This window comes from Rhipicephalus sanguineus, chromosome 5, assembly GCF_013339695.2.
Source record: "Rhipicephalus sanguineus isolate Rsan-2018 chromosome 5, BIME_Rsan_1.4, whole genome shotgun sequence".
NCBI classification, from domain to species: domain Eukaryota; kingdom Metazoa; phylum Arthropoda; class Arachnida; order Ixodida; family Ixodidae; genus Rhipicephalus; species Rhipicephalus sanguineus.
The window spans coordinates 186,741,995-186,766,436 of NC_051180.1; the positions used below are offsets into that span (position 1 = coordinate 186,741,995).

Below are 24,442 nucleotides of genomic sequence, written 5' to 3' on the forward strand. Positions count from 1 at the left end.
GCTGTCTCTCGTCTTCGTGGTGTGTTGCGCGTTCAATATGAGTCGGCACCAACTCTCTCAGCTGTCGGTTCTCTTTATATCTCACCACTAAGTGCATACCTCATCATTCGGATTGGCTTTTTTTTTTTCTTGCTTTTGCACTGCGCAGCTCGCACATTAAAATGTAGAGCGCGGACTTGTTTCTGTCACTTTGCATTGTTATTATGACGCTATTATGACTAAGAATATGAATCAGCTTCATTAAGTTCTGCTATTGGTCTTTTTTATTTCTTTTTTTATTGCGCTCGCAGCAAGCATGGCAAGCGTGCAAAAGATATACAGTTCATAAGCTTTTTTTATTATTTAGTAGCGTAACGCGCAGGTATTTCATTACCACGCGAGAACAATCGCGTTGTTAGTGGTCCAGCGAGTTCACTATCGCTAGAAGCCACATCGATCCCTGTTCTCTACTGTTCGAGATGTAAGGAACTAACGAGGCCAGCCGCCGTAACACTCACTCGCAACCTACTCGTGAGCGCGTACTGCTTGTCTTGGTCTTTGCTACACAGGGGTACACACTTCCAGCCCCAGTAACATCTTGCCGATTGAAATAAATAGAAACTTCATTCAAATCGTATGCTTTTGGGTGCGCAAATAAAAAATTGGCCACGTATCTGCGTGCTTCGATGCAAATGTCGTCGAAAGACGATAGAGGATCGCTGCGTTAGAGTTACTATATATGCTACCTTTGGGTAGCAGAGTTGCGCATAGGTCTGGCTAGCAACCATGGCTATGTCGCGAAGACTCACTCCGTTTTTGCAGGCGACATGCCTACCAGGTCACCGGTCGACATCTTTGGCGTGCCGAAGACCGGTGATTTACTTTAATGTGAATGACTAGTGTCACTCCAGTTCACTGCAGCGGCGCCATCAAGAAATACAAAGCTTGGCCCCAGCGTCAGCTTCTCCGCAACGCATGGTTGCTAGCGGCGTTTGGAAGACAGATGCGCAACTCTGCTACCTAAAGGTAGCGTATGCAGTAACTCTACGCTGCGTGAGATATGGGCGCTATCTGGCAATACGTCGGGAAACGAGCTTGTGCAGAGGGCACGGAGGAGGAAAGTTCTTTCCTTCCTCCGTGGCAGAGGGCTTTCGTCGACGCGTCGCATTTTCAGCGCATCCGCATTTTCAGCGCAGCTTAAGAAACTAGGGCCTTTAGGATTACGTATCTATGTATTTTCTATTAAAGAAATACACCACCTAACACTTGCCTAGTGATGTTGCGCCTCGGATATGCGCAATATTTACTTTTTGATTGACAACGTTCACAAGTATGAACAGCCGTACCAGTTCAAGCTGGGTGGGCGGTAAGCAAGTGTTTCAACATTGGCCGGATGGCTAAATCGGGTGACAGACAGACAAACAGAAAGACAGATGGAGAGACCAAAATTTCTGCGTTTAAGTTCCCCTAGAAAGACTTTCGTCTTTAAAAAGCGTCCCTGAGGCTAAACTAAGCTTTCACACCCCCTGCGAGCGGACAAAGATACAGATCCAGTGAGAGCGATAAGTGTTAGCGATGTCTTGAGGCTTTTTCAGTGGTGGCGCTCTTTAGCATCGCGGGGTCAAGCCAGAGTGCTTTAGGCAGAAAAAAAGGAACGAAAATCTGGACGAGTTTGCAAGTTTGCAAACCTGAGCAGGGTGCGCAAAAAACAGAGAGAAAAGCGAGAAACAGAAACGAGCACTAACTTCAAACGTAAGTTTATTCTCGGAATCCACGCCTATTTATCACCCAGCAAAGGTGAGAAAACCACATCGTCACCCAAGAACACCTCATCCCCCTCCCACAAGCATAATGTACACGCCACAACATCTTAATGAGCACCTATAACAAAAACCGTAGAAGCAAATAGCTACACAGTTAAGAACGCTAAAAACTGAAAGCTGAGAGAATAAAGTTTAGTTTGAAGTTAGCGCTCATCTCGTGCCTCTGTTTCTCGCTTGTCTCTTCGTTTTCTGCGTTACCAGCTCGAGAAAAAAACCCGCATTTCCCCGAAGGGGAGTATGAGGAAGTGCGAAGCACGGGGTGATGCTATGAGGGGGCGCGCGCGACTAAACTGCAGAGCCGAGCGAAGGAGACAGCAGCGAGAGAGCACGCGCCAGCCGACCCACGGAGGTCTGGCCGTTTTTAAGTGCAAAGCACTTTTACTGATGATGATGATCTGTCTTCTGAACTCGTTCCAAAGAACCCGCAACGCGTTCAACTTGTTGGCGGCGTTGCGCACGCCCGAGATGGGGCTCAGGTTGTTGTCGAACCACAGTCGATCGCACACCGCGCAGCTATATCCGAAGCTGCGGTCCAGGAAGTCTCGCTTGAAGCGCGCGTCCGGCCGATCGAATTCGAGGGCCCGCGCTCGCTCACGCATCGCGCGTCCCCGCGCCTGATCGGCTTCGGGGTGCTCGGCTCGCTTCGCACGCTTTCGTTCGGCGTCTCGCCGCCGGCCTTCATCACCACAGGCAATGCGCGGGGCGCGCGCAGCCACGGAGCGGAGGGCGGAGCGCGCGCAGTCACGTGGGGTGTGACGTCGCTGCGCCGTTGCTACAGACGCTCCTCTCCGCTCCTCGCGCCGTTGCTATGGGACGGCGGATTCAGGGTCGCTTATAAAGTGCATTCGCACTTAAAAAAAAGTACTGTCGCACTGCCAGTTTCGCATATGAGAGGCTCCTACTCAACAGGTACAGAAACTTCATGTTTGGCTGAATCCAATGTCTGTTTACACTGAATTGCTTCATCGCCGCGCATTTTCTTTACCTCCACACGTCATTATGAGAAGAAACTAGGCGCGCATACCTGCGTGTGGTAGTGCATTTATCTGATAAACTTGGTCACTGCGTTGTTCTCTTTTCTTTTCGATGCTTTAACAGGCATGGCACAAACGTTACCATATAACTTGCTGACGTCAAAGGTGAAGCGCCGTTAACTGCATGGTGTTTGCTTTCCTTTTTACTTACCCGGGGCACAGAATGCGTCAGGAGACAGGCCCTAAGCAGCAGTCTTGATTGCCACCCTTGACAGGTGAAGTTAAGCCTAAAGAAGAAACACCCGCCGTAGTAGGTCAGCGGCTAAGGTATCGGACTACAAAGCGCGATGACGCGGGCTCGATTCGCGGCCACGGCGGCCGCATTGCGATAGGGGCGAAATGCGAAAACACCCGTCTACCTACATTTAGGCACACGTTAAAGAACTCCGGGTGGTCACAACTAATCCGGGGCCGTCCACAACGGCGTGCCTCATAATCATATCGTGGTGCCGGCACGTAATACCCCATGAATTATTATTACTATTATTACTAAATTATAAATTACCGCAGAATAGTGATGTGTTGGACTAGCTGGCCTTTGCAAGCTGCTTTCACTTTCCAAGGCGTGCGCAGAAGCAGTGCGGGAAAAAAGGAAACATTGTTTGCACAGTTCACTGCTGGGCCCGCTACAAGGTACGGCCTATTTGAGCAAACATCTGCGCATTTGATCTTGCGCACTGTTGCGTCTTTCGTGGTTCTCGTATAGATAACCGTATAGGTCGCAGTGGACGCGAGTTGGCGGCGGTGGATGCCTCGGGTCAAGGTTTCGGCTCCTCTCCTCTCGCTCGGCTGAGACGGATCGAGAGGCGGCCGTTTTGTGTCAAGGCAAAGCCACGGGGTGCGTCGGTGACACTCCGCGCACGAACCGTGCAAATCGGACACGCAGTATAAACACGCTCGTCCTGTTAGACTCGCAAATATCGGCAGACTATTACCTCGACGCGGGGACGCTGATCGAGATGCCGTCGGGCAATCGATGCTGGTTCCGCACAGATCTACTCTAATGTAAGGATGACAACACGAAAGCCGTTTACATGCCACGCCACTTAATTGGAATGAGAGGGACGATCAGCAGCCGATGTTGTAGGATACTCAAGTGAATCGATCTTATTGCTGAACAAGGAAACTCGAAGAGTCCAGCACTACTCAGCGGTCAATAGAATGGATAATAGGCGTAACATTAGGAGACCGCGTAGTGGAGCAACTGGTGAAGCGGAGTTCAGAGGCCTGGGCAGGTGGCATAACGCGTTTAATCAGCTAAAGAGCGGGCTCAAATTTAGATGGGGTAATGAAATTAGAAAATTAGCACGCAGCTTGCGTAAGGCGCCAAACTGAAGCAAATAGGGAAAACCTTTTGTGCGGCAGTGGCGAAAGTTCTTCGCAGAATTTTGCGCCGGCTGATGATGAACAAGGTGGTGATGACTCCCCTACCCCTTTCCGGCGCTCTATTTATTCGTAATTCGTACCATTGGCAAGTCTCAAACCATCGTGCGGTCACCTTGCTTCGCATTACATCGATTCATACGTGGTGCGGTACCTGCGTGTTAGATTTTCTTTAATAACGCAGATGAATTCTGACGCGCCCTACGCTGCTTAATTTCATTACACGTTGCTGGTGTCTTGTCGAGTTGTGGGCTCTGACACGCCACGTAGCTGCATATTCCCGTCCCTGATAGGGCTACAACTATCGTTGGGCTCCAGAGCTAGCGTCAGGCTGATGTGTCCTGCATGTACCCAGGTCATGACATGAAAAACTGAGAACGGGCTGAACATATATCAGCAGTTTTCATGGCCTTACGATTGTCTTCCCCCGTAATCTCCGGCATCTTCGTCCGGAAGAAGTGCTACAGTCGAACATTTGGGAAATCGCTCTTTGGCGGCAGTTTCCTTTTTCAATCCAGACATCAAGGCACGCTTGTACAGCATAAAAAGAGCAACCGACCCGCATGCTGCAGGACTGATCGCTGACCACGGGCGCTTGGCCTGGAGAGGTCCACCAACTTTGTTAATGCTTGTTGGTGGGCAAGCTTGTTTTGATGCATATTGAAACGAAAAAACAGCGCGAGAAGACGCGCGTGTGCCCCCTTCCATCCCTGTCTTCTCGCGCTGTTTTTCGTTTCATTTATTCGCCAAGCACCCAGGACTTTTCCCAGCGCTTCTAGCATTGCCCGGGAAAGAGTAACAAACGCTTCGAGAAAACATAAGAGCCGAAGGCCGAAAAGAAGTCCGGCTGTGGAAGAAAGGACTCGTTCCGGAACCGTTTATCGGGCACGTTCCGTTTCTGCTCGTTGGTCGTCTAGTCTCCGAGTGGTGTCAGCTTTATGGCCCGGATCTTGTTGCCCCCGAGGCTGCGCTCACTTTTGTCCCGCCTGACTGCGTGTACAGCACAAACGAGCATTTCTATTCGTTTTCTTTGTATTTTTTTCTGAGAGAGTGGGCCTGTTACGCGTCCTCTAACCTTGCTCTCTTTCCGTTTCGTTTCAGTCCATCGACATGCAGCCAAGGCTACCTGTGATAATATTATTGGTGAGTGTATTTCACACTATTTCGCAGTTCCTGCATCATTTCAAAAGAGACCCGAAATCGCCACCCGGAAAGAGAAACTTTTGTCGCGCCTCACAAGGCTCTTTTATCACATGAATGAATGAATGAATGAATGAATGAATGAATGAATGAATGAATGAATGAATGAATGAATGAATGAATGAATGAATGAATGAATGAATTTTCGTTCTGCCTTGCACTAAAACGAAAGGTATGGCTAGCGAGAAGTCACCACTTTCGACACCCGAATATGTCGCTTAGTGGTTGTCATAGAATTCAATTACTCTAAGCTAATGAAAGTGGAACACCTCCGTAATCACCTCCGACTCTCACAACTCCACCATAGAATGGCTCTTCTATTCCCTTGCTCATTTGAGTTTATGCTGGAGCTGTCATTTGGCAGTCAATATTCTTTAGCGCCTGCTCAAGGACAGCAGAATGAGTGGCAATTGGAGAACAGTGCCTAGTCTCCAAATGCCAAGAAGCGATTTTACCGTTTTTCGGGGCTTGCCACTAGGTGTAGCCGACGAAGCTATTACATTCCAGATGCGTTCAAGGAGCCAATCAGGGACCCCTTTCATTTGGTTGTGCGGAAATGCTATAATACGAAAAAACGTTCAAGCTGAACAAGCCGAGCACAACTGTGTATGAAGCTCACTAAGGAGCTGCATAAACACTGCGATCAAAGTGGGCGGTACGGTTTGGCGTGTTCACATAATCACGAACAGTCTTACAAACTGCGACACACTGCCTCGCTAAGTGCACCGGCGCTACAGTTGAAGGGGGAAACGACTTGACGGAGCTCGCATTGTGGAGCGAAGAAACTCGTTAAAAAATAGTCAGCGTTAAATAAGCAATAAATAGAGGTAACAACACAAAGAGAACAACCGAGCAGCCGGACGACGCTCTGTGTTTGCACTCGAGATACGATAATGATTTCACGTGCGTTGCCTCAGGTAAAGAAAATGGCAGCAATTTTCAAAGAAAACTAACGGTACTGAGGTAACATGACACACATCGTTGAAATTCTTATGGCAGTTACTAATTATTGATGCGTGTGATTGCACATGCATTGACCCAACCTAATGGTAGTTACGAAAATCGCGTCTATTTATAACTAAAAAAGAAGTATGAGAATATGACGAGGCAAAGCGTTTGCTCGTAGAAAGCAACTTCTCCAAAGGTCATCTGCCATTGAAAGTTTTCATTCCGTCTCTACTTCCCTAATAGCAGAGCGAGGAAAGTCGAGACGGAAGCGAGGAAGCGAGGGAAGCCGCCCTTGGCTTATCTACTATGAATATGCCAGGTGACTAAAAAGCATAGGCGAGTTCTTCCTTTGAAATGCGCAGCACTTTAGGGTCCCGGCTTGTCGTCCACCATGTGGCGTGATGACGCTCAGTAGGAGGTATTCACTGAGCCCTTTCCACCAGGCGGCGCCAGCGAGTGTGCGGCCATAGCCATGGTCGTTCAGCGATCCGAGATATGACAGCCTGATGTTTGGCAGCGCTGCACCTTACAAAGCCGTTTTCGTAGAAAAATATCAACATAACACGTGCTGCCGAGAACTTTGGTCGTAGTCCGACGATGACGTTCGCGCGCAAGACCACGAATATGGCGACTGCCACGCTAGCGCCCCTTGCGGATGACGTCACGTGAAAACCTCCTTTGTCAAGTGGTCAATGTGGGCCTAAAACAAGGCTAGCAATGCTCAAAAACGGGTAAAAATAAACGATGTCTAAAATAACATAATTAACAGAAGTAACCAAGACGTAATCACAATAATTAACTTAAAATCGCTAAAAACGCTTCGGGAACATGCGGCTGACTCCCGCGCTGCGCAAGAGAGGGCGCCACCGCCTCGCCAAGTGCAGGATTTCTCCTCCCACCGGCGCTACATTTCAATGGGGGAGCAACTTGACGGAACTCAATGCAGACGACACGTATCTCAGCTGTCGTTAGTAGCAGGAAGACGATAAAGCGCAGCAAAAAGTAGCACGCATGTCCCACACCGAGTTTGCGAATCTCCCTAACAAGAATATACTCGTGCCAGGGAAACGCTACTTACTTACCTAAAACATTGACGTCATCGACAGTTTGGCAAACGGAGCAGTGAGAGCTCTACGAACGGGAAGCGCTGGGTGCCCGTGCTACGCATTTCCTCAGGTTTCACAGTAGTGGAGCCGCATTTAGCGCAGGATTTAAAACTACACCAATCGCTACTCAAGAACGATATTTTTTTTATTTAAGCTGACACGTTCCGAAGCTTTCACAAAAAAAAAGATAAGTTGGGTCCCAAAATGTTCGCCCTTGTAATGTTATATGCCATTACACATAGAATAACCAAACTTTCAAGCATTTCACAAGCAAAGCTTCAACAGCTATTGATAGGTTGACCATCACAGTCACAGACTACCGGCCCTAGCTAAAGCAATACATACATACATACATACATACATACATAAATACATATACATATATATATATATATATATATATATATATATATATATATATATATATATATATATATATATATATATATATATATGTGTGTGTGTGTGTGTGTGTGTACACACGCACATAGAGAGAGACAGAGAGATACGAGGAAGGAACGACGAAACTTTCTGGAAGGCGTATTTACTTGCGTCGTTCCTATGTATATATTGTTACAAGTTTCCACTCTAGCGTCGCCAGCGCGAAGTCGGCGACGGGAATGACAGCAGCTTATGTTGTTCCGTACGCAAGCAAACACAGCGAAGAGGTCATCGAGGTGCGTGGAAAAACACTAAACAACAGCTTTTAATCTAGTGGTATGGCAGCTTACAAGGGAGAAGAATACAAAATTAACAAACAATAAAAGGCACAACACAGGCAGTACATCTAGGTTAACAGCGGATCATAGCTAGAGATGAGAAAGTTGGAAGGTGTAAACAGATGGCGGCATACGTGAGATGACCGGACGCGTTGAGTCCCCGATGATCGGATGCGAGAAGTCACAGGTTGCTGGCACGACTGCGATGCCAACGTAGTTGCAGCGCTTGTATTTCCGGGAGCCTCGTGCTCGAAAGTGATATCAGGCAGGTTGATCTAACTAGGCGAACGCTAAGTTTAGGCGGCCAGCCGATACAGGGCTACACTAATAGCTTCTATAAGAGATTCTTGTTGATCTGCTTCTACACCATGTTGGACAAGCAACTAGACTGCTTAGCAGGGCGATATCTTGCGCTTAAATTCCCACCCGTGTCCCCCGTTTCTATTCCTGGGGAAAAAGGGTCATCTACATGGGTGCAGTCATGCTAGTTTCATTGTTACCAACTCCGCCCTATAATATAATGACCACACCCCTCATTAATTAGAGAGGGGTTCTCAAATGGACGAGAGTGACAACCTGTTCGAATGCTCGCATACGGCTTGCCCACGTGTAGCTTTCCTGGTGGGAATGGTCCGTTTCCTTGGCTCTCAGCCGGTGCGCCTTGCAGTCTAATCCTGGTTCGGGGTACATCGCGGCCTTCCACGACACTGCCGTTACTGGCGGTACAGGTAAAAAGGATCAAACGTGGGCGGCGAACGTTCGATGAACACCCCCTTCTGCACTTGACGGCTCTATACGCAACCCGTTCACGGAGAAGTGGTCCCGCCGGTCAGCGGGGGAGCGCGGCGTTCGTCGGCGTGACGCCGGGTCGCAAAAATGCCAACCCGTAGATCATCGCTCAAAAACTAAGCACATTTATTAGTAAAAACTCTTTGAATAGACTTGAAAAAAAAATGGCCGCGTATCTGCGTGCTTCGCTGCAAATGTCGTCGAAAGACGATAGAAGAGGCACTGCGTGAGATATGGACGCCATCTGGCAATACGTCGGGAAACATCTTGTGCAGAGGGCACGGAGGAAGGAAAGTTCTTTCCTTCCTCCGTGGCAGAGGGCTTTCGTCGGCGTGCATAGCGTCGCATTTTCAGCGCAGCCTAAAGGGACACTAAAGAGCAAAACGATTTTTCTCGCATTAGTAAAGTAGTCTTCCACGATACCAAAAATACTACACTTGCTGCGAGAAGACGCTTAACAAACGAGAAAACCCGCAAAAAGAAAATACAGGTGGCGACGCCACCTTTGAATTCTCGCACGATTTGCCATGACGTCACATATTTTTGACGGCGCCTGCTTGGGCCTACGTAGTTCTTAATTGGTTAAATCGAAGTACATTGTCCTCTGAGGGAGCCAGAGACTTGACATAACGAGTTTGTGGAAATTTCGTCGAGCCAGTGGCGCCAAAATACGTTAAATGCTCTTTGAAATCTTTTACGTCACGAATTACCAAGTTCGGCGCGAAATATAAAAACGGAACTTCGAACTTGTTTTCTCCTCTAATAATAAACCTATGGTGGTGAAATAAACTACACAAGAGTTCTCCGAGCACACTTTATCAATCTAAATCAATTCATTCTTCTTCTTTAGTGTCCCTTTAAGAAACTAGGGTCCTTAGAATTACGTATCTATGTATTTTCTAGTAAAGCAACACACCACCTATTACTTATGTAGTGATGTTGCGCCTCAGATATGAGTAATGTTTGCTTTTTGATCGATAATGAACCTAGCCACTAGTTCAAGATGGCTGGGCGTTCGGCAAGTGGTTCAACTTTGGCCGCGTGGCTGAATCGGGTGACAGACAGACAAACAGAAAGACAGACAGACAGACCAAAATTTCTGCGTTTAAGTTCTCCAAGAAAGACTATCGTCTTTAAAAAGGCCACGCTGCACAACTCACGGAGCTCTACCCTCGTCCCCGGCAGGGTGCACAATACACATGACAACACTCCGCCGGCCACACTGTCCGCCAGTCCACTCTCGACTCTCGGGGTCGCAATGTGGAAGAGAACGAATTCGCTTCATTAGTTCCCTTCCGCTGTGTTTAAGAACACTCTCGAAAACTGCATTCTAAATTCTATCAAATGCTTGAAGCCTATTAGCGCGATAGCGTTCAAGAGCTCGTTTGGCGGAAATTCCGGCGTCGGTGTCGGTGTCGTTGGTTGTTAGCGAAAAACCAGCGTTGTCCGTGAGCGAAAAATCGAGAAAGATGGAAATAAAATAATAAAAACATTTGGTTCGAGTGACAATGGAGCCCAGGCCTCCTGCGTAGCAAGCTGGTGTTCTACCTCAGAGCTACGCCATTGCTTGAAACTGCTTCAGGAAAAAAAAGGCTATATGAATATCATGTAGCGGGAGGGGTGTCCTTAACGCATGTAATATTGCGTGGCAGAAGCGTAGAATCGCGCCAGGCGTGAAAACATGTGAATTGCGCAACTAACGGGCGTTTTAAAGGCCCACCCATTACAAAGCGCTCAGACATAGTTAATCATCATCAGCTGCAAAAGCATCAACAAAGTGAGCAGCTGCGGAGGTTCACGTGTTGCCTTACGGACGGGTTGTGGGCCCTTCGCTGATTCGCAAAAGGAAGAATTATGTGCAGAGGGCACTTCGCAACTGTACTTGCAGTAGGCATTATAGGATAGTTTGAAACGGCCAATGTTACGCGCATAGACGTTCGTTTCCTTGCGGCACGGTTGAGGCATCCACCGAGAACCGAAGCCAGCCTAGCAATCGAGAAGGCGATGCGCACGGGGCCCGATTACGCTATCGCGTTCTACTCTTGAAGGCGAAGCTCCAGCGTCCTCCAAGTTTTTGTAACATGTATTCACGCATTCTACTAGATTAGCTGTTTCCGGGATTCCTGGGTCTCTCACACCATGCAAATACATTTTTCTTTACGTCGCCTCAAATTGCGTTGACAAGCTCGAACATTTGGCTGACAGCTACTGGCATGAATGCCAAAAATTTCGCGTTCGTTCGCCGCCCAAGAGATGAATACGTAACAAAATGTACTAAAATTCACGATATGGAATAATGCGCGCGTGGAAAGGGAAGTGGAAAAAAAAATTGAAAGAAGCTCAGTTGTCGGGGAAGAGGGGCAACCGCGCAAGGTGCAACCACGGCTTGGGAAAAACAAACAAACAAGTAAACGAAAAAAACGCCAACGAGCACGAAGCAGTGGAGGGGAGGCATAAATTTCACCGGCAGCATAATCTCTAGGAAACACGACGTCACGCACCGTGTGCGACCGCGCGGAAATGGGAGTGAGAAACATCCTAAACGAGACACGATCCTCGGAAGAGCACAAGCACGACAGCGCATCAAGAATGCGTCCCTCCTCGCCTAACGGTTGTATGCATGAACAAGCAAGAGGGAAGACATCTCGCGATATGCAGAAAACGAGAAGATCCTGGTTGGCTCGGCTGCGACAATAGTCAGCATTGCGTTCGACTCCAAACAAGGCAGAATCCAACAGATTTAAACGTCAGAAAAAATAGCCGTAAAATGTTTTCGTAGCATACATCATTTTGTAACGGGTGTTGATCAAAAAGCCACCGTCATATTCCTAGCGCAGAGGAGACCATTCGTTGAAACTTGCTGAATTTCCTTTTGGAGGGGCCTAACTTCTTTTTTTCTTTCTTTCTTTTTTTTGTCGATCCACAAGGGACCGGAAGGCTACAGATATTGTATGTAAGATATTGTATCCAATGATGAATTGAATAGCAATGAGTTGAAATTCATAGCAATTTGTGTAGTAATTTATATACACCCTCCCGCTTTGAAGCCTGCAAAGCCGATTCCGGTACCATAACAATAAATAATTAAAAAAGAATAAATAATGATGCGCACGACAACGAAACCGTTTCTAGTAGCATTAAAATATTGACGTGAACTAAAGCACTTACCGATTCTGCTTTGCAACTGAATTCGGTGCCAACCGTCGATAATGCAGAGCGCGTCTTCTTTTATTACGTGATTGACATTTACTGTACCTTAAGTTAAAGGTCATGCGACACTGAAGACGACCTTCTACTGAAACAAAACATCGGGAAAGTATAATTTTTTAGAACAACGGTGCAACTAAAATCATCAAGTTGTCACTAAAGATATCTTCCACAACAAAGTCATCAGCCGTTGTTGAAACGACTTGTTTCGGTCTCTGACAGCGAGTATTCTTGCGGGTACGCAAAATGGTCCTTGCCGTGACTTTTACTGCGGGACAGCGGCTCCTTCCAAAGATCACTCATTCCCTTGTCAGCAAAGCATAGCGTATACGTGCATATTCTTTAAGCTCATTGGCCTTTGTTCTACGCTCATTGAGACCTGTCCAGCGGAAATTGATTTTCACAACAGCTGATGCATTAGATATCTCATTTGGCATTTCAATAGGCACTGGCTTTATCTCATTTCTTCGGGTGGCTTTCTATTTTTTCATCCTCCGCATTTTCGTGCATAGCATATCGCTGGCGAAAAAGCGGAGACCATATACTTTTCTTCTCAGACAGCTGCCGTTCACGGTTAGGGAAGTACTGCAAAATATGCTGTAACAAAGTTGTATTCATCTCATACTATAAACACGCTGTGACTGCTTGGCTGAAATAAATAGAACTCTCTTCGTTGGTCGAACACAGACAAAAGATGAACTCGCCTCCCTCCATTGTCGTCCCTTAGAGCAGGTCTTACTGCGTTATATCATTGTTGATATAATGTCGATGCCCCGATTTATGTGACTTGAGGCCGAAGCGAGACTGAGACAAAAGTTCCCACGCACTTTCTCGACCCCGGCCCGCCAGTGTTGACGTGGCACGACCCGAGTGGATGGCCATCGCACAGCCGATGACGCCATTACGCGTAAACTCAGCCTATGCCCTTTATGCGAGTCTTGCCTTCAGCAGATTCTCGAGCTGCCCATCCAAGATGTCCTTGGCATGACGAAGAGTGAAGCAGGCGCACAAGAGCGCAACGCCCGCCATTATTACAGTGTCGCACCCGCATCGGCTGACTTCTCTCTTTGAATGCCAGGCTTCGCTCAACATCGACATCAGGCTGCACTTCCTTCCATTCGAGTCCTTCGCCGTCTGAATTCACGCCTCGACCTGAGGAATACGTAGAAGCCGCCCACCTGGATAAAAAAAAAAAAAGTCGCGCCTCTTCCACGAAATGTATAGGCGGTGGCGCGACCGGCGAGCTGTGCAAAACGTGACTTCCTCGAAGATGGCTGCTCTCCTGACAGGAGTGCGATAGTCAGTTCTCAGTGGAGAGAACGCACTCACTGAGCTTACGTCGTTTCGGGTTGCTTCTTGTGCTGCTCGGCCACTCGGACACTGTTATTTATGGATGAATTTAAGAGCACAAGCGAATATGAGGATTAGGCGAGACCATTCCATGAGGTGAAGTTTGTGGAGGTGTTTTTGAGACCTCACATGTTGATGTTCACTATCAATCCAGACCGCTGTGATTTGTCCTAGAACAATCCATGTAAATGGCCCGATTGAATTCCTGCAGCAGCGATAGAAACCCGCAGGAATGATGACCAAAAGCGTTTTTCTTTTTTTTCCTCTCCAGAAGCTCGAAAACACATTGCTGAAAATCAATGTTTTTTTTATGGTCACCTTTGGTGTGCCTATTAAGAATACACTGCTAAGTAGAACCTCAATCACGCCTGTGTTTTGATGGAGGTGCTCGATGTATTCCATGGATTCTTTCCGTTTACTTGCATTCGGTATCCTCATTCTTTTGGTTTTTCTCAAATTTAGTCATTCGGTTTGTGGCACTTGGCATGTTCTCAGTTTTAACCAATTCTCCAGCATGGACATGGTCCACTATGACGCAAGTATGCTACAGAAGTAGGAGGAGCAGAAAAGGAAGGTCCACCAAACGCGCGTTCAGACTACACTGGAGAAGGAATTAACGGATGAAAAGAAAAAAACGAATAGATCGTACAGGATCGTAAATGCATATGCGCCCAGAATGTAACAAAGAGCAATAAACACCAGCCGGAGCGACCTCACTACCAAAACTATGCTGAACAAGACCTATTATGAGGGAACAAGGAAGAAGGACGCCACAGAATGCAAGGCTGGGAGATATGTTGCTTGCGTCGCTAAGAAACAGTGCATGACCTCACACATCACTTCATTTCCTTAAAGACCCCACAAAGGAATATTACACAGGGATGAGTTACCAGTATAGCCAAGTGACGAAGGGATAACAGCTGCATCCGCAGTTTCCAGGGACGTTGAAATACGCGAAGAGGTCGTCTTATCTAGGATGTGCCACTAATCGTTCTCACATACTCACGAGGAGCCTGTCTCTATTTGTTTACGTCACACTGCAGGACACGCGGCCCAAGCAGGAGGGGCAAGGTACAACGTAATGAATACAGGTACAAGGCACAATTGAAACATATAGAACGAAAGAAGGTAAACACACAAATAGCAGAAAAATAAAAATGTTATCTAGGAAACAAGGAGAGCATAATTCTGAATTGACTCAGGTGAGTTCAGATGATGAAAACATTCCGATTCCTCGAATTTAAAGAAGTTAGCACTGGCAACATAACGGGAGAGATGGTGGGCAGGAATCATGGCTGAGCAGGGCATTTGCGGGCAGGAATCACAGCCGCATGAAGCAAGATATCCTTGAAACATACATTGTCTACAGCCCGATTCTCGAATTCTTGGTGGGAAACCAAGCGTCCCACACTGCTGCCCGACAACTTGTGGACCGGGCAACCTCACCAAGGTATTGCCTCTCGTAAGATCCAGACAAAAAGGAACTAAAGAACTGCCGTGACCTCCTGGAACATTATAACAAGAACAGGGGGAATCACCAGCGTCACACTGCAATCTTATTAGGGAAGAAATAGGAGCACGGCTAATTGGGCTAGTTGGTACTTGTTCATTTTGAACAAGTACTAGTGTCCAAGTACTAGTACTTGTTCTAGTGTCCGTGTTTGTGTGCGCGCCATATCCTGTCAAAATGAAGAAATAGTAGAACTGCGCTCGTCTCCAAGTAGGGCAGATACCTCCACGGCACTCTGCCACAAGCACTGTAACGCGGAACATACACAAGGTACTGAGGGGGAAACAGCGCAAAAACGGGTAGAAGTAACAATGCCCACACAAAGCCAGCGCTGTACACAAGAAACTACAAATTCTGGCATTTGCCAATGACCATCTGCTATGTAGCCTGATAGTGCAACAAGAATCCACAGACAACGCCGATCCAAGCGCAAACAGAAGACCACAGCGAGGCCTTGCTGACAGGTCCATGTACTGACGAACTGGTGAAAAGTGATAGACAGCAGATACACACGGCTAGCTGGCCGCCCACATCTGGGCATAAACAGCTTGTTCTACGAAATAAAGTTTATTCCCTTACTGATTGTAGCTAAATGTGATACTTATCCGTGCACACACTGATCACCGTCATTCTCTCCTCGAGGGAGGAGGTACATATGCAGCTAAGCGCTCTAGAAGTGGAGCGAGAATATCGGTTTGGGTGTTGATGAGGTGACACATTGATGCTGATGTACACTACATAGCGGCCCCACGTCACGCAGAAACAGCGTTTTCGTTGTCTGCCTTTCAGTCATGTAGTACCAGGCCATGGACCGAGAATTGTGCCCTTCGGAAGCCTGCCGACACTCAGAAACTGTCCACCAACCGTCTCTTGATTGCCGAGCAATCACATAATGTGTTTCGGCATTTCAGTATGGGACAGCTTTCGTTAAAAAGGGCTATTCGAATGGTTGATGACGTAAGCGTAGTGGCGGGTGAAAGCAGCGTTCAGCCGAAACTTGAGAGAAGTGACGCTTCCTTGAAGTTTACATGCATCAAAGGAATATAAATCTACGGCGAGAAATTCTTAACTACTAGAAATATGGCAAAAAGATATGGGACTCGGTATGACTATGTATTTTATAGGAAAAAGTGAGCGGATCCCGCAACAAACTGGCAAGATATGAAAGAGTCATTTAATTTCGTAAACATGGAAGAGACGGCGAATAGATTTGTTACCAAAACAAAGCGTACGTAACTATGCTTATATGAGACAACAAAATCTCCCCTTACTTGCTGTGTGTATATGTAGTATTTGTCTTCTAAAGGAGTAATACGTATTACATGCAAGCGATGTCACTTGAAAGGTCATTTCAACCTTCTTACATGACAGCACGGAGGAGTTAAAGTCGTGTGTTTTTTCTAAATGAATTTCAATTGGAAATCATTGTGTACTTCTGTTAGCAGGAGTGGCGGTTGATGCAGAGGCAAAGGAGATGATCTGCTAGAATTTACATACTTGGCAACTAACATAGGAAGGCTACATCGCAGTGGTTTTCTAACTGCAGCCCAATATCGCGTTCAAAAGGGACACTAAAGAGAAACAATGAATTGGTTTAGATCGATAAATTGTGCTCTGAGAACTCTAATGTCGTTAATTTCGCCATCATAGGTTTATTAATATAGGAGAAAATCAAGTTCAAAGTTTCATTTTTAATAACGGAGAGCTGAGCTAGTTGGTAAATATTCATTCTAAAAAGACAGGGCGTGCAAACACGGACACACGTTGTGCGTCTGTTCAGTTGTTAGCCGGCGTTTGTGGTGTCCTGACTTCTTTCTTGTGTCCGTGCTTGCACACCCTTTCTTTTTAGAATGATTTCATTTTTAAATTTCGTGCCGAAATCTCCCCGCATGACGTCACTGATTTCAAAGTGTATTTATTGTATTTTGGCGCCATTGGCTCAACAAAATTACCCCAAACTTGGTATGTTAAGTTTATTGCCCCCTCAGAGGACAATGTACTTCATTTTTACCGATTAAGAACTACGTAGTCCCTAGTAGGCGCCGCCAAAACATGTGACGTCACGGCGAATGGTGCAGAAACTTCTAGGTGACGTCGCCACCCACATTTTGTTTTTGCGCGTTTTCTCGCAGCAAGCGTGGTGTTTTTTGGCATCGTGAAAGAGTACTTCACTAATATGAGAAAAATCGTTTTGCTCTTTAGTGTCCCTTTAAGTTTTGATCATACTGTCGAATACTTTGTAATAAGTTAAGCGATGTGCTTTAAAAACTATCGATACGCTAAACAAGACGGTGACACAATTTCAAAATAGGGGTTGACATATGTTTGGTAGGACATTTTTTATAATCAATGTTGTGTTTCGCATATTTCAGCGCTGATATTCCAGCGCTTTTAATGTTGTGGCACTAGTGGTAACGTTATGAGAAGTGATGTAGCTATTAGGGCAAGTTGGTACAGCTCTGCAAAACGTCAACAACCCGGACTTCAAGGGACAGTAACAGAAGAACACGCGAGTCAGCGCTTGTCGCGTCTTCTTTAGAGAAGAAAATGTTTGCGATTGTGAATTGTTGACCTAAAGAAGGAAATTTCGAGAGCAGTTGTATGTTAGACCGTTTCATTCATAAGATGATTGATATGCGGTGAGACGGCCGTGAGCCACGAAGCAAAGGACATTTGAAAAGAAAAAAATCTCCAATCAGTTTGTTGGTTTCTTGCCCTCTTAAAGTGTAAGGCTGTTGTGAATTGTTAGAGCCGTGGTTGTTCCTTAATCACCCTTTATTTAAAAAAAAATGACATGCTGATTAGCAAATGACAACTTATTTGTTTCGAGGCGGCTGTAGATGTGAGGTTGTGAGGGTTTACAATTGGTGCTCCGCATAGAAACTAAACGACAGCTTTCCAGCAATTTTTTCTTTCCGCTATTAAGATGTAAGCATTAGAGCTTGACAGTCAGTCAGTTGCCTGTGGGGTAAAGACTGCCGGAAGATACGAATATCTGGCTCGATGTGAAAGATACGTGTTTTGATATATTTCAATATTTTATAATTTACTTTCTCAGCGCTTGTGGATGGTCACTAGTGTGCAATACTTCATGTTGTAATAACCACTTGTTGCCTGCAAAGAAAATCACGTTCGTCACAAGCATTTCAATGATCTTCCCTTGTCAAAAGCGCATGAGCACTCCTGGTCTGGGAGCAGCATCTCATTGGCATCTTACTAACAGATATTATTTGCTGGTAGGTCTGGTGATGTATATATTTCTTGGAAGGACGCTTGCGGCCCCTTCAGAAAACGGCTTTGCTCTATCGTACATGCACTTCTTTATTATCGCTTAATGGTTTAAATGACTTTCTAAAAGAAACAAAATGAAAGAATAATACATTGCATGTACCTTTCAGCCAGTAAGTCAAATTCGTTCTTTAGCTGATTAATGAAAACTATCCAAAGAATACTTCCGGAATGAAAATCGCTCATTTTAAATTTGTAGCTTTGTAGTTTGTATTTTTCGGTAAATGTATTTATAATAATTTCTGGGCTGTTACGTCCCAAATCTACCATATGGTTATGAGAGACACCGTGGTGCCGGGCTCCGGCAATTTCGATCACCATGCGCCTAAATTGAAGTAGTACACGCACCTCTGGAACCGCCGCTGCCTGTGTTGGTGGCTATACCAGCTGCTACTCTCATGACATTTGTCGTCGTAAAGCAGTGGGCAAAGCACAAAACTTTTTGTGTGTGTGGTACCTGTATAGTGTCGTGGAACCTGAAGGAAAAATTGAATAATTGAATGGTAAACTAAATCCATTCAGGTACGAAATACCGTTTCGCTCACGTCAAAGGAAGCTGGAGACTTACGAAGATAGTATTCAAGCATGCCGGGAATATGCCGTCACGATGCGCGCGTGCCAAAGGAGCTTTACGCGGTGAATGACACGGCAGTAGCGAACGACAGTAGGAGTGGCATCGGTGCCGGAGGGGTGGTTGTCACTCGCGACGGAAGCTCTCGACGAGGCGCCGCGCCGTTGCAAGCGCCGCCACCCGCGCCACAAGAGCACTCCATCACCATCTTCCGATCATTCAACCGAGGGCTGCGTCAAAAGCCAGGCACTCACAAATGCACCCCTCGTCATGGCGTCCGGGGGTTCTAAACGGGACCCGCCCGATCGTGTGACGTCACATCCGCTCCTGGGCAGGAGACGCCTTGTGCCGAGTCATCTTCGCGGCTGAGGGTAAATCGGCGCCATCCCACTAATTTAGTTTTCACGCACACACGTCAGTTTGGCTACAACTGTATATGGCCTGTTTGAACGATGAATGACACGTGAATGGCTGCTGCCGCGCATAAAGTCGTGTTCGTAAAACAAGCAGCATAAAGCCGTGGTCGTCTGTGCAGTTACGATGACGTGGCATTCAGCCCACCCACTTAACGTTTCAGTTTGGCGAAAGTGTCACGCGAGTCGTGCTAGCATTGGAATGTGTCGCGGCACAGTGCGTGCTCTTGTTTTGCGTAAGTGCCATTAGTCTTATCTTTTACTCTTATATTGTGCGCCCGATTGATAGCTTGCACGTGACGTCATGGGCGCACAACATGGCTCCAACATGGCGGCTTAGATGACGTCAAGGCAGTACAATCACGCGGCGATTAACCGGGTTCAGTGTGATAACGACGTCGCTGGAACATTGTTGGGCCTCTGAGCGTGGATAACGAAGGAACCAGCATGAGGTGTGCCGATAACACTAACGTGACATCACAAAGTTCGCCATGTTGGTGCTCCAACGTGGCTGTTTCAGTGACGTTAGTGCAAGCCATCTATAGTTTCCGGATCGGAAATTCTGAGCAGCCAGTCCTAGAACGTCTGTTTTATGTTTGGTAGTGTTAAGCGCGCCTATTTTGCCAACTTAACGATGCATGATAGAAGAATCGACGGAGTAGCAGTGGGGCTCGGCCAACAAATGCGGGAAGACTTGCCCAGTCACGTGTCTGCTCTACATACGTTTGCGTGAATGAAACCGCTCCTTGAGCTCTCGAGTATTTGGGCTCCAAATTTTTGCGTCTCTCACTTACACTGTGAATTGATGAAGCCAGCAGGTCGATTGCATTCTGCGAAAAATTGCGTCCGGCCCACGTGCGAGTTTTCATGCTGTGGCCTTAACATTGGATGAGCGCCCATTGCGTTGCAGGCATTGGAGGAGCACCCAAAGACGTCTTCATTGATGTATCTAGATACCCGTTCGCCAAGGGCAACTCCATCAAAAAAGCACGTTGTTGAGAGGGTTGTGATGATCGACTCAGGGGGCTTACAAGACAGATTCAGCAATGACGTGACGAGCCCGCTCACACGATTTCCGTTAGCGTGCGAAGCATGCAAGCCCACTTCGCTGTATCGACGAAGACGAGTGAAAGCGTTCGTGGCGGCGGCCGTTCTTAAAGAAGAAAAACGAGGCCGGCGAACCTGTTACGCATTGCGTGACAGGAAGCGCAAGGATGATCCTCGCAGCTTCCGCGCGGCGTGCCTTAAAGGGCGACTGCCGCCGCAGGCGTCATTTCGACGACCGGCAGTTAATCTCGTCTGAGGCTGCGGGCAGAAACGGCCCCATATATACTGCCGCCCTAAGGCGAAGGCCACAAGCAGCGCAGTCACGACTGGCGCCTTCTTGCGACGCAGCATGATGCATGTTACAAATACGAGTGAAAACGAGACCGAGCTTATGTGGACATTCCTTGCGACTGCTGAAATCTTTTCCTTATTCAAGCGAAATCATTCGTTTTCCGACTTTCGGTAACCTTTACTCTCTGCCTATAACAAATGATCGCCCAAGAGTTTCAATGTCTCTTTTTTATCTATTTATTTCTATCGCATAGCGCAATGCTCCCTCTTAAATGTTTCCATCCTCCATGCCGGAAATTGCACCTTCATCCGCATGCTTAGCAGTACAAGACTACGGGCAACAACGATGGCCGTGCATTCATATCCAGGCAACAATGACATGTGGCAACGTGGAACGACAAGTGACCTTGATAAAAGATCACATTGACATATCAGAAACTGCGGCTGATCGCCGATAAGCTCGCCATCGAGAGGAGACTATCAATTATCAGAAAATGACGCGTACATATACGCACGTGACCGACGCACCTTCGACGGCCGCAGTTCTCCACCCTCGCCGGCGCCAGGTTTTTCGCGTACGACGCCGCCACTGAAATGTGTGGGTTACAAAAGCTTCGCTTAAAAATTGCGTTATCAGCACTTGTTTTTTTTTTTTCGTTTTTTTTTTCTTCTGCTGATTGCCTTAAACCCCGAATACAACATCGAGGTACCGAACGAGCTGCACCACATAGCCCGCGTGGCTTCAGGGCAAAATAAAGGTGCCGTGTTGAAGGGCGGATGAGAACACTTGCGTAGACGCAGCAGCCTCTTTGCGGAGCCTGCAGTGCCGACATACCGGAGTGCACCTAGAAAGAGAAAAAGCGGAAGGGAAACGCGTTTTGAGCGCTAAACGCCGAATGTGAGTGATCTCCGCGAAAACTGCGTTCCGCGCCAGTGAGCTTCCATGCGCTTCTTTCGTTGCGTGCCACGGCGTCCGCGAGAGGGCGTTGACATTTACTGGCGTCTCCGCTTCACGGTGGGGAAGGGGCGCCATTGTAATGGCTGCCCGCAAGCAGAGAACGTCTCGATCGGGCAGATTTGGCATCGACGTGGCTGTTGCGCACTGGATCTCCTGAAAAACGGCATCGTGGCAGCTATCGTTCAGCATGGCTGGGTTGGCAGCCAGAGAGGCCGTTTCGCTGAACCTATTTCGCCATTTCATAAGCGTGCACCAGGAACTTGCTTTTATTTATCGCTTTCTTTCTCCGACGGAGGAGAAGAGGGATGCTTTTGAAGAAGGGACGAGAGGTCAACACTGCCATCACGGAACCACTCGAGGCTTGATCACGTTACAAGCGCATCAAGTCACGCAAATTGGTCACGCACAGCTCGCGGAAGGTTTGTTCCCTCATTACGCGAAAAGCGGCTCGCGAAGTGCGATCGATCGTCGCTGCACGACTGTTCCAGAGCACGCATCCCTCTTCGTTACCGCTGCTTACGTGCGGGTCCGTACGGGATAACGGAGACGAGGATGGACGATCTCTTACGCGCGCTCACGCTCAGCTTCGGCTCGCTAAAAAGGATGACCACTTAGGATGCAGCAGTCGTGGCCCGTTATTCTTTCCGAACACGCGTCTCTCGACTCGCTGTGGGAGGATGACCCCTTCTCGTTGCGCAGATCAGTCGAGTTGTCGTTACGGCTTTACTGGTCGCATAATGGGCCCACCCAGGACTGCGATCGCTCAACGTTGCCCGATATGAGGCTAGCGAGGTCACAACCACACTCTCTCCGCAGCTGCGTTATATGTTCGGCACTGGCACGACCTTTCGTCCAAAGGCCTTCATCACATGTACAATGGAATTCCCAGGACTAGACAGGAATCGCATACTCCGGTCGAGGATTGAAAGCAAGACTCCTCCATCAGATCGCTCAGGAGCTTTCGACCTTACATTTCGTGCTTCCTTTTCTGCTATCATAAAAGTACTAGTGAGCAGCTTTATACCAATGCGCAGGGACGATGCTGAAAGCAGCCTACGCTTACCCCATGTCACTGATAGAAAAGGTTTGATGAATAAATCGCAAACAATCGAGCTCAACAATTTACTAGTTATGTTTTGTGGCCGAGTCTTAACATCATAGCAAGGCCACTTTCCTACTAGAAAATATTATGCGTGGTTTATTCGTTAGAGTGCCACTTCAAGGATTTGTCAGCTAGAGCTAAAAAAAAGAGTCCTTTGACTCTCTCTTGTGAGTCCTGACCTGCCACGTATATGGCTCGCTTTAAAGAGATATGCGAACTCCCTTTGGAGATCGTTATATGCTCTCGTCGGAGAGACCAACAGGGAGTTTACGTGTCTTTTTAAAGGGCCGTCAGTACTCACCGAAAAGAGCAACACGTACTCGTTTTCTTTTTTTTCTTCGCGTGTACGAAGTAATTAGAAGTTAGTCGTTACGAACGAGCGTTCTTCCGTATAAGCGTCCGGTTCGCGCAAGTCCACGCCATTGCCTCGCAGAAAGCTACGGCAAAGTTCAAGGTCCGTCCATGGCGATGCCGAGCATCTCGCGCACTTTCTACAAAAGCGTCGTCGTGAAACAGTGCCACTTGCAAACAGAGGCTCGCACGGAACCACGGTGAAAGAAAGAACCGCTCACGTCATCCGTGCATCTCTCGTGTGGAGAGAAGCGGAAGCATGCAAACAAAGATTTCGCTCCCGTCCAGGCAGCATCATCATCGCGGGGGATCGTTACGCCGCCTGTCCCTGTGCTCTTGACGAGGAAGCGACCGGCGCTTGCACTGGCCAAGTCACGCGAGGGCGAGTGTGCAACCTTGCCCTTGAGACGTCATTCCCACGATTGAGCCTCGTCGTAACCGCACCAAAGGGTCGACACGGGACAATACTTCCTCCTGCCACGGAAAGAATCGCTCCGGCTTCGCTGAACCGACTGCGCGCTACTCTTTTGTCTGTGGGCACCGTCACTACGTATAACGTACTCGCGGTTCAGCGAGTAGCGTGGCGTGTTCCCTGTATGCATCTCGCGATGTCGGTGTGAAGATTCCGGTGCAAACAGACCAGTTATTGTGAGCCGCGCATGACCTGTCGACGTTATCGCAACCTCTCTACGCCATATCCTGCCGCTGCTTGTTGCTCTTGAGAAATGAAGTTATAATAGCATAAATGCTTTTCTTTTTTCGTGCGCGTGAACAGTGGTTTTTCTTTCTACTAAAACTGCAGTAACATCTGCAAAAGCGTAGAGAAGTGCAAGTTCCAGCTAGTTGCTACTCCGTAGTCTAATAAGAGTGAAAGCGTCAAAGAAGGCAGGACCACAAGGAACAGGGCCGAACGCTTACTCCCAAGTGTGAACTTAATTGCGACATAAACGGTGATGCGCATATGCGCTATACTTCAAATCAGTGTCACAATAGACAACCAACACGAATGTAAACAAGGTTTTCACCAAAACACAGGGTGTGAAACAATTTAACCGGAAGTAACAGTGGTGTTAATAGTCTCTGTCGCAGAGGAAATTCGCAGAGAAATGAAAGTCATGCAAGACGCAGCTAGCAACGGCATTCGAAAGAAGGCACAACAGCGCGACAAAGTCGCATAAACACCGTGTTTCTCACAGAATGGAGAGTGGACGACATGTGCGCAGATGTTCGAGTGGTATTTCGGGTTCTCCTGTCTTCTGTTGTCCTGCGCCATTTCCTTGCGGTAAACTTCAAAATCTCTCTCTAAACAAGTAAATAAATAACAGCTACAAGATCTGCGCTTCAGCTCCAAAGGAAACAAAGCCCCACAGACG

General features: G+C 47.4%; 1 protein-coding gene across 1 annotated transcript in view; it reads left to right on the forward strand.

Annotated features, from left to right (window-relative positions):
• Nucleotides 1-24,442, forward strand: part of LOC119394516 (cuticlin-1) — a 179,815-nt gene that overhangs the window by 42,872 nt on the left and 112,501 nt on the right. Inside the window, exon 2 of the mRNA XM_037661840.2 lies at nt 5,321-5,362. Within this exon, the coding sequence (XP_037517768.1) occupies nt 5,330-5,362 (33 nt within the window). The 5' untranslated portion in view covers nt 5,321-5,329. The remainder of the gene's footprint in view (nt 1-5,320; nt 5,363-24,442) is intronic.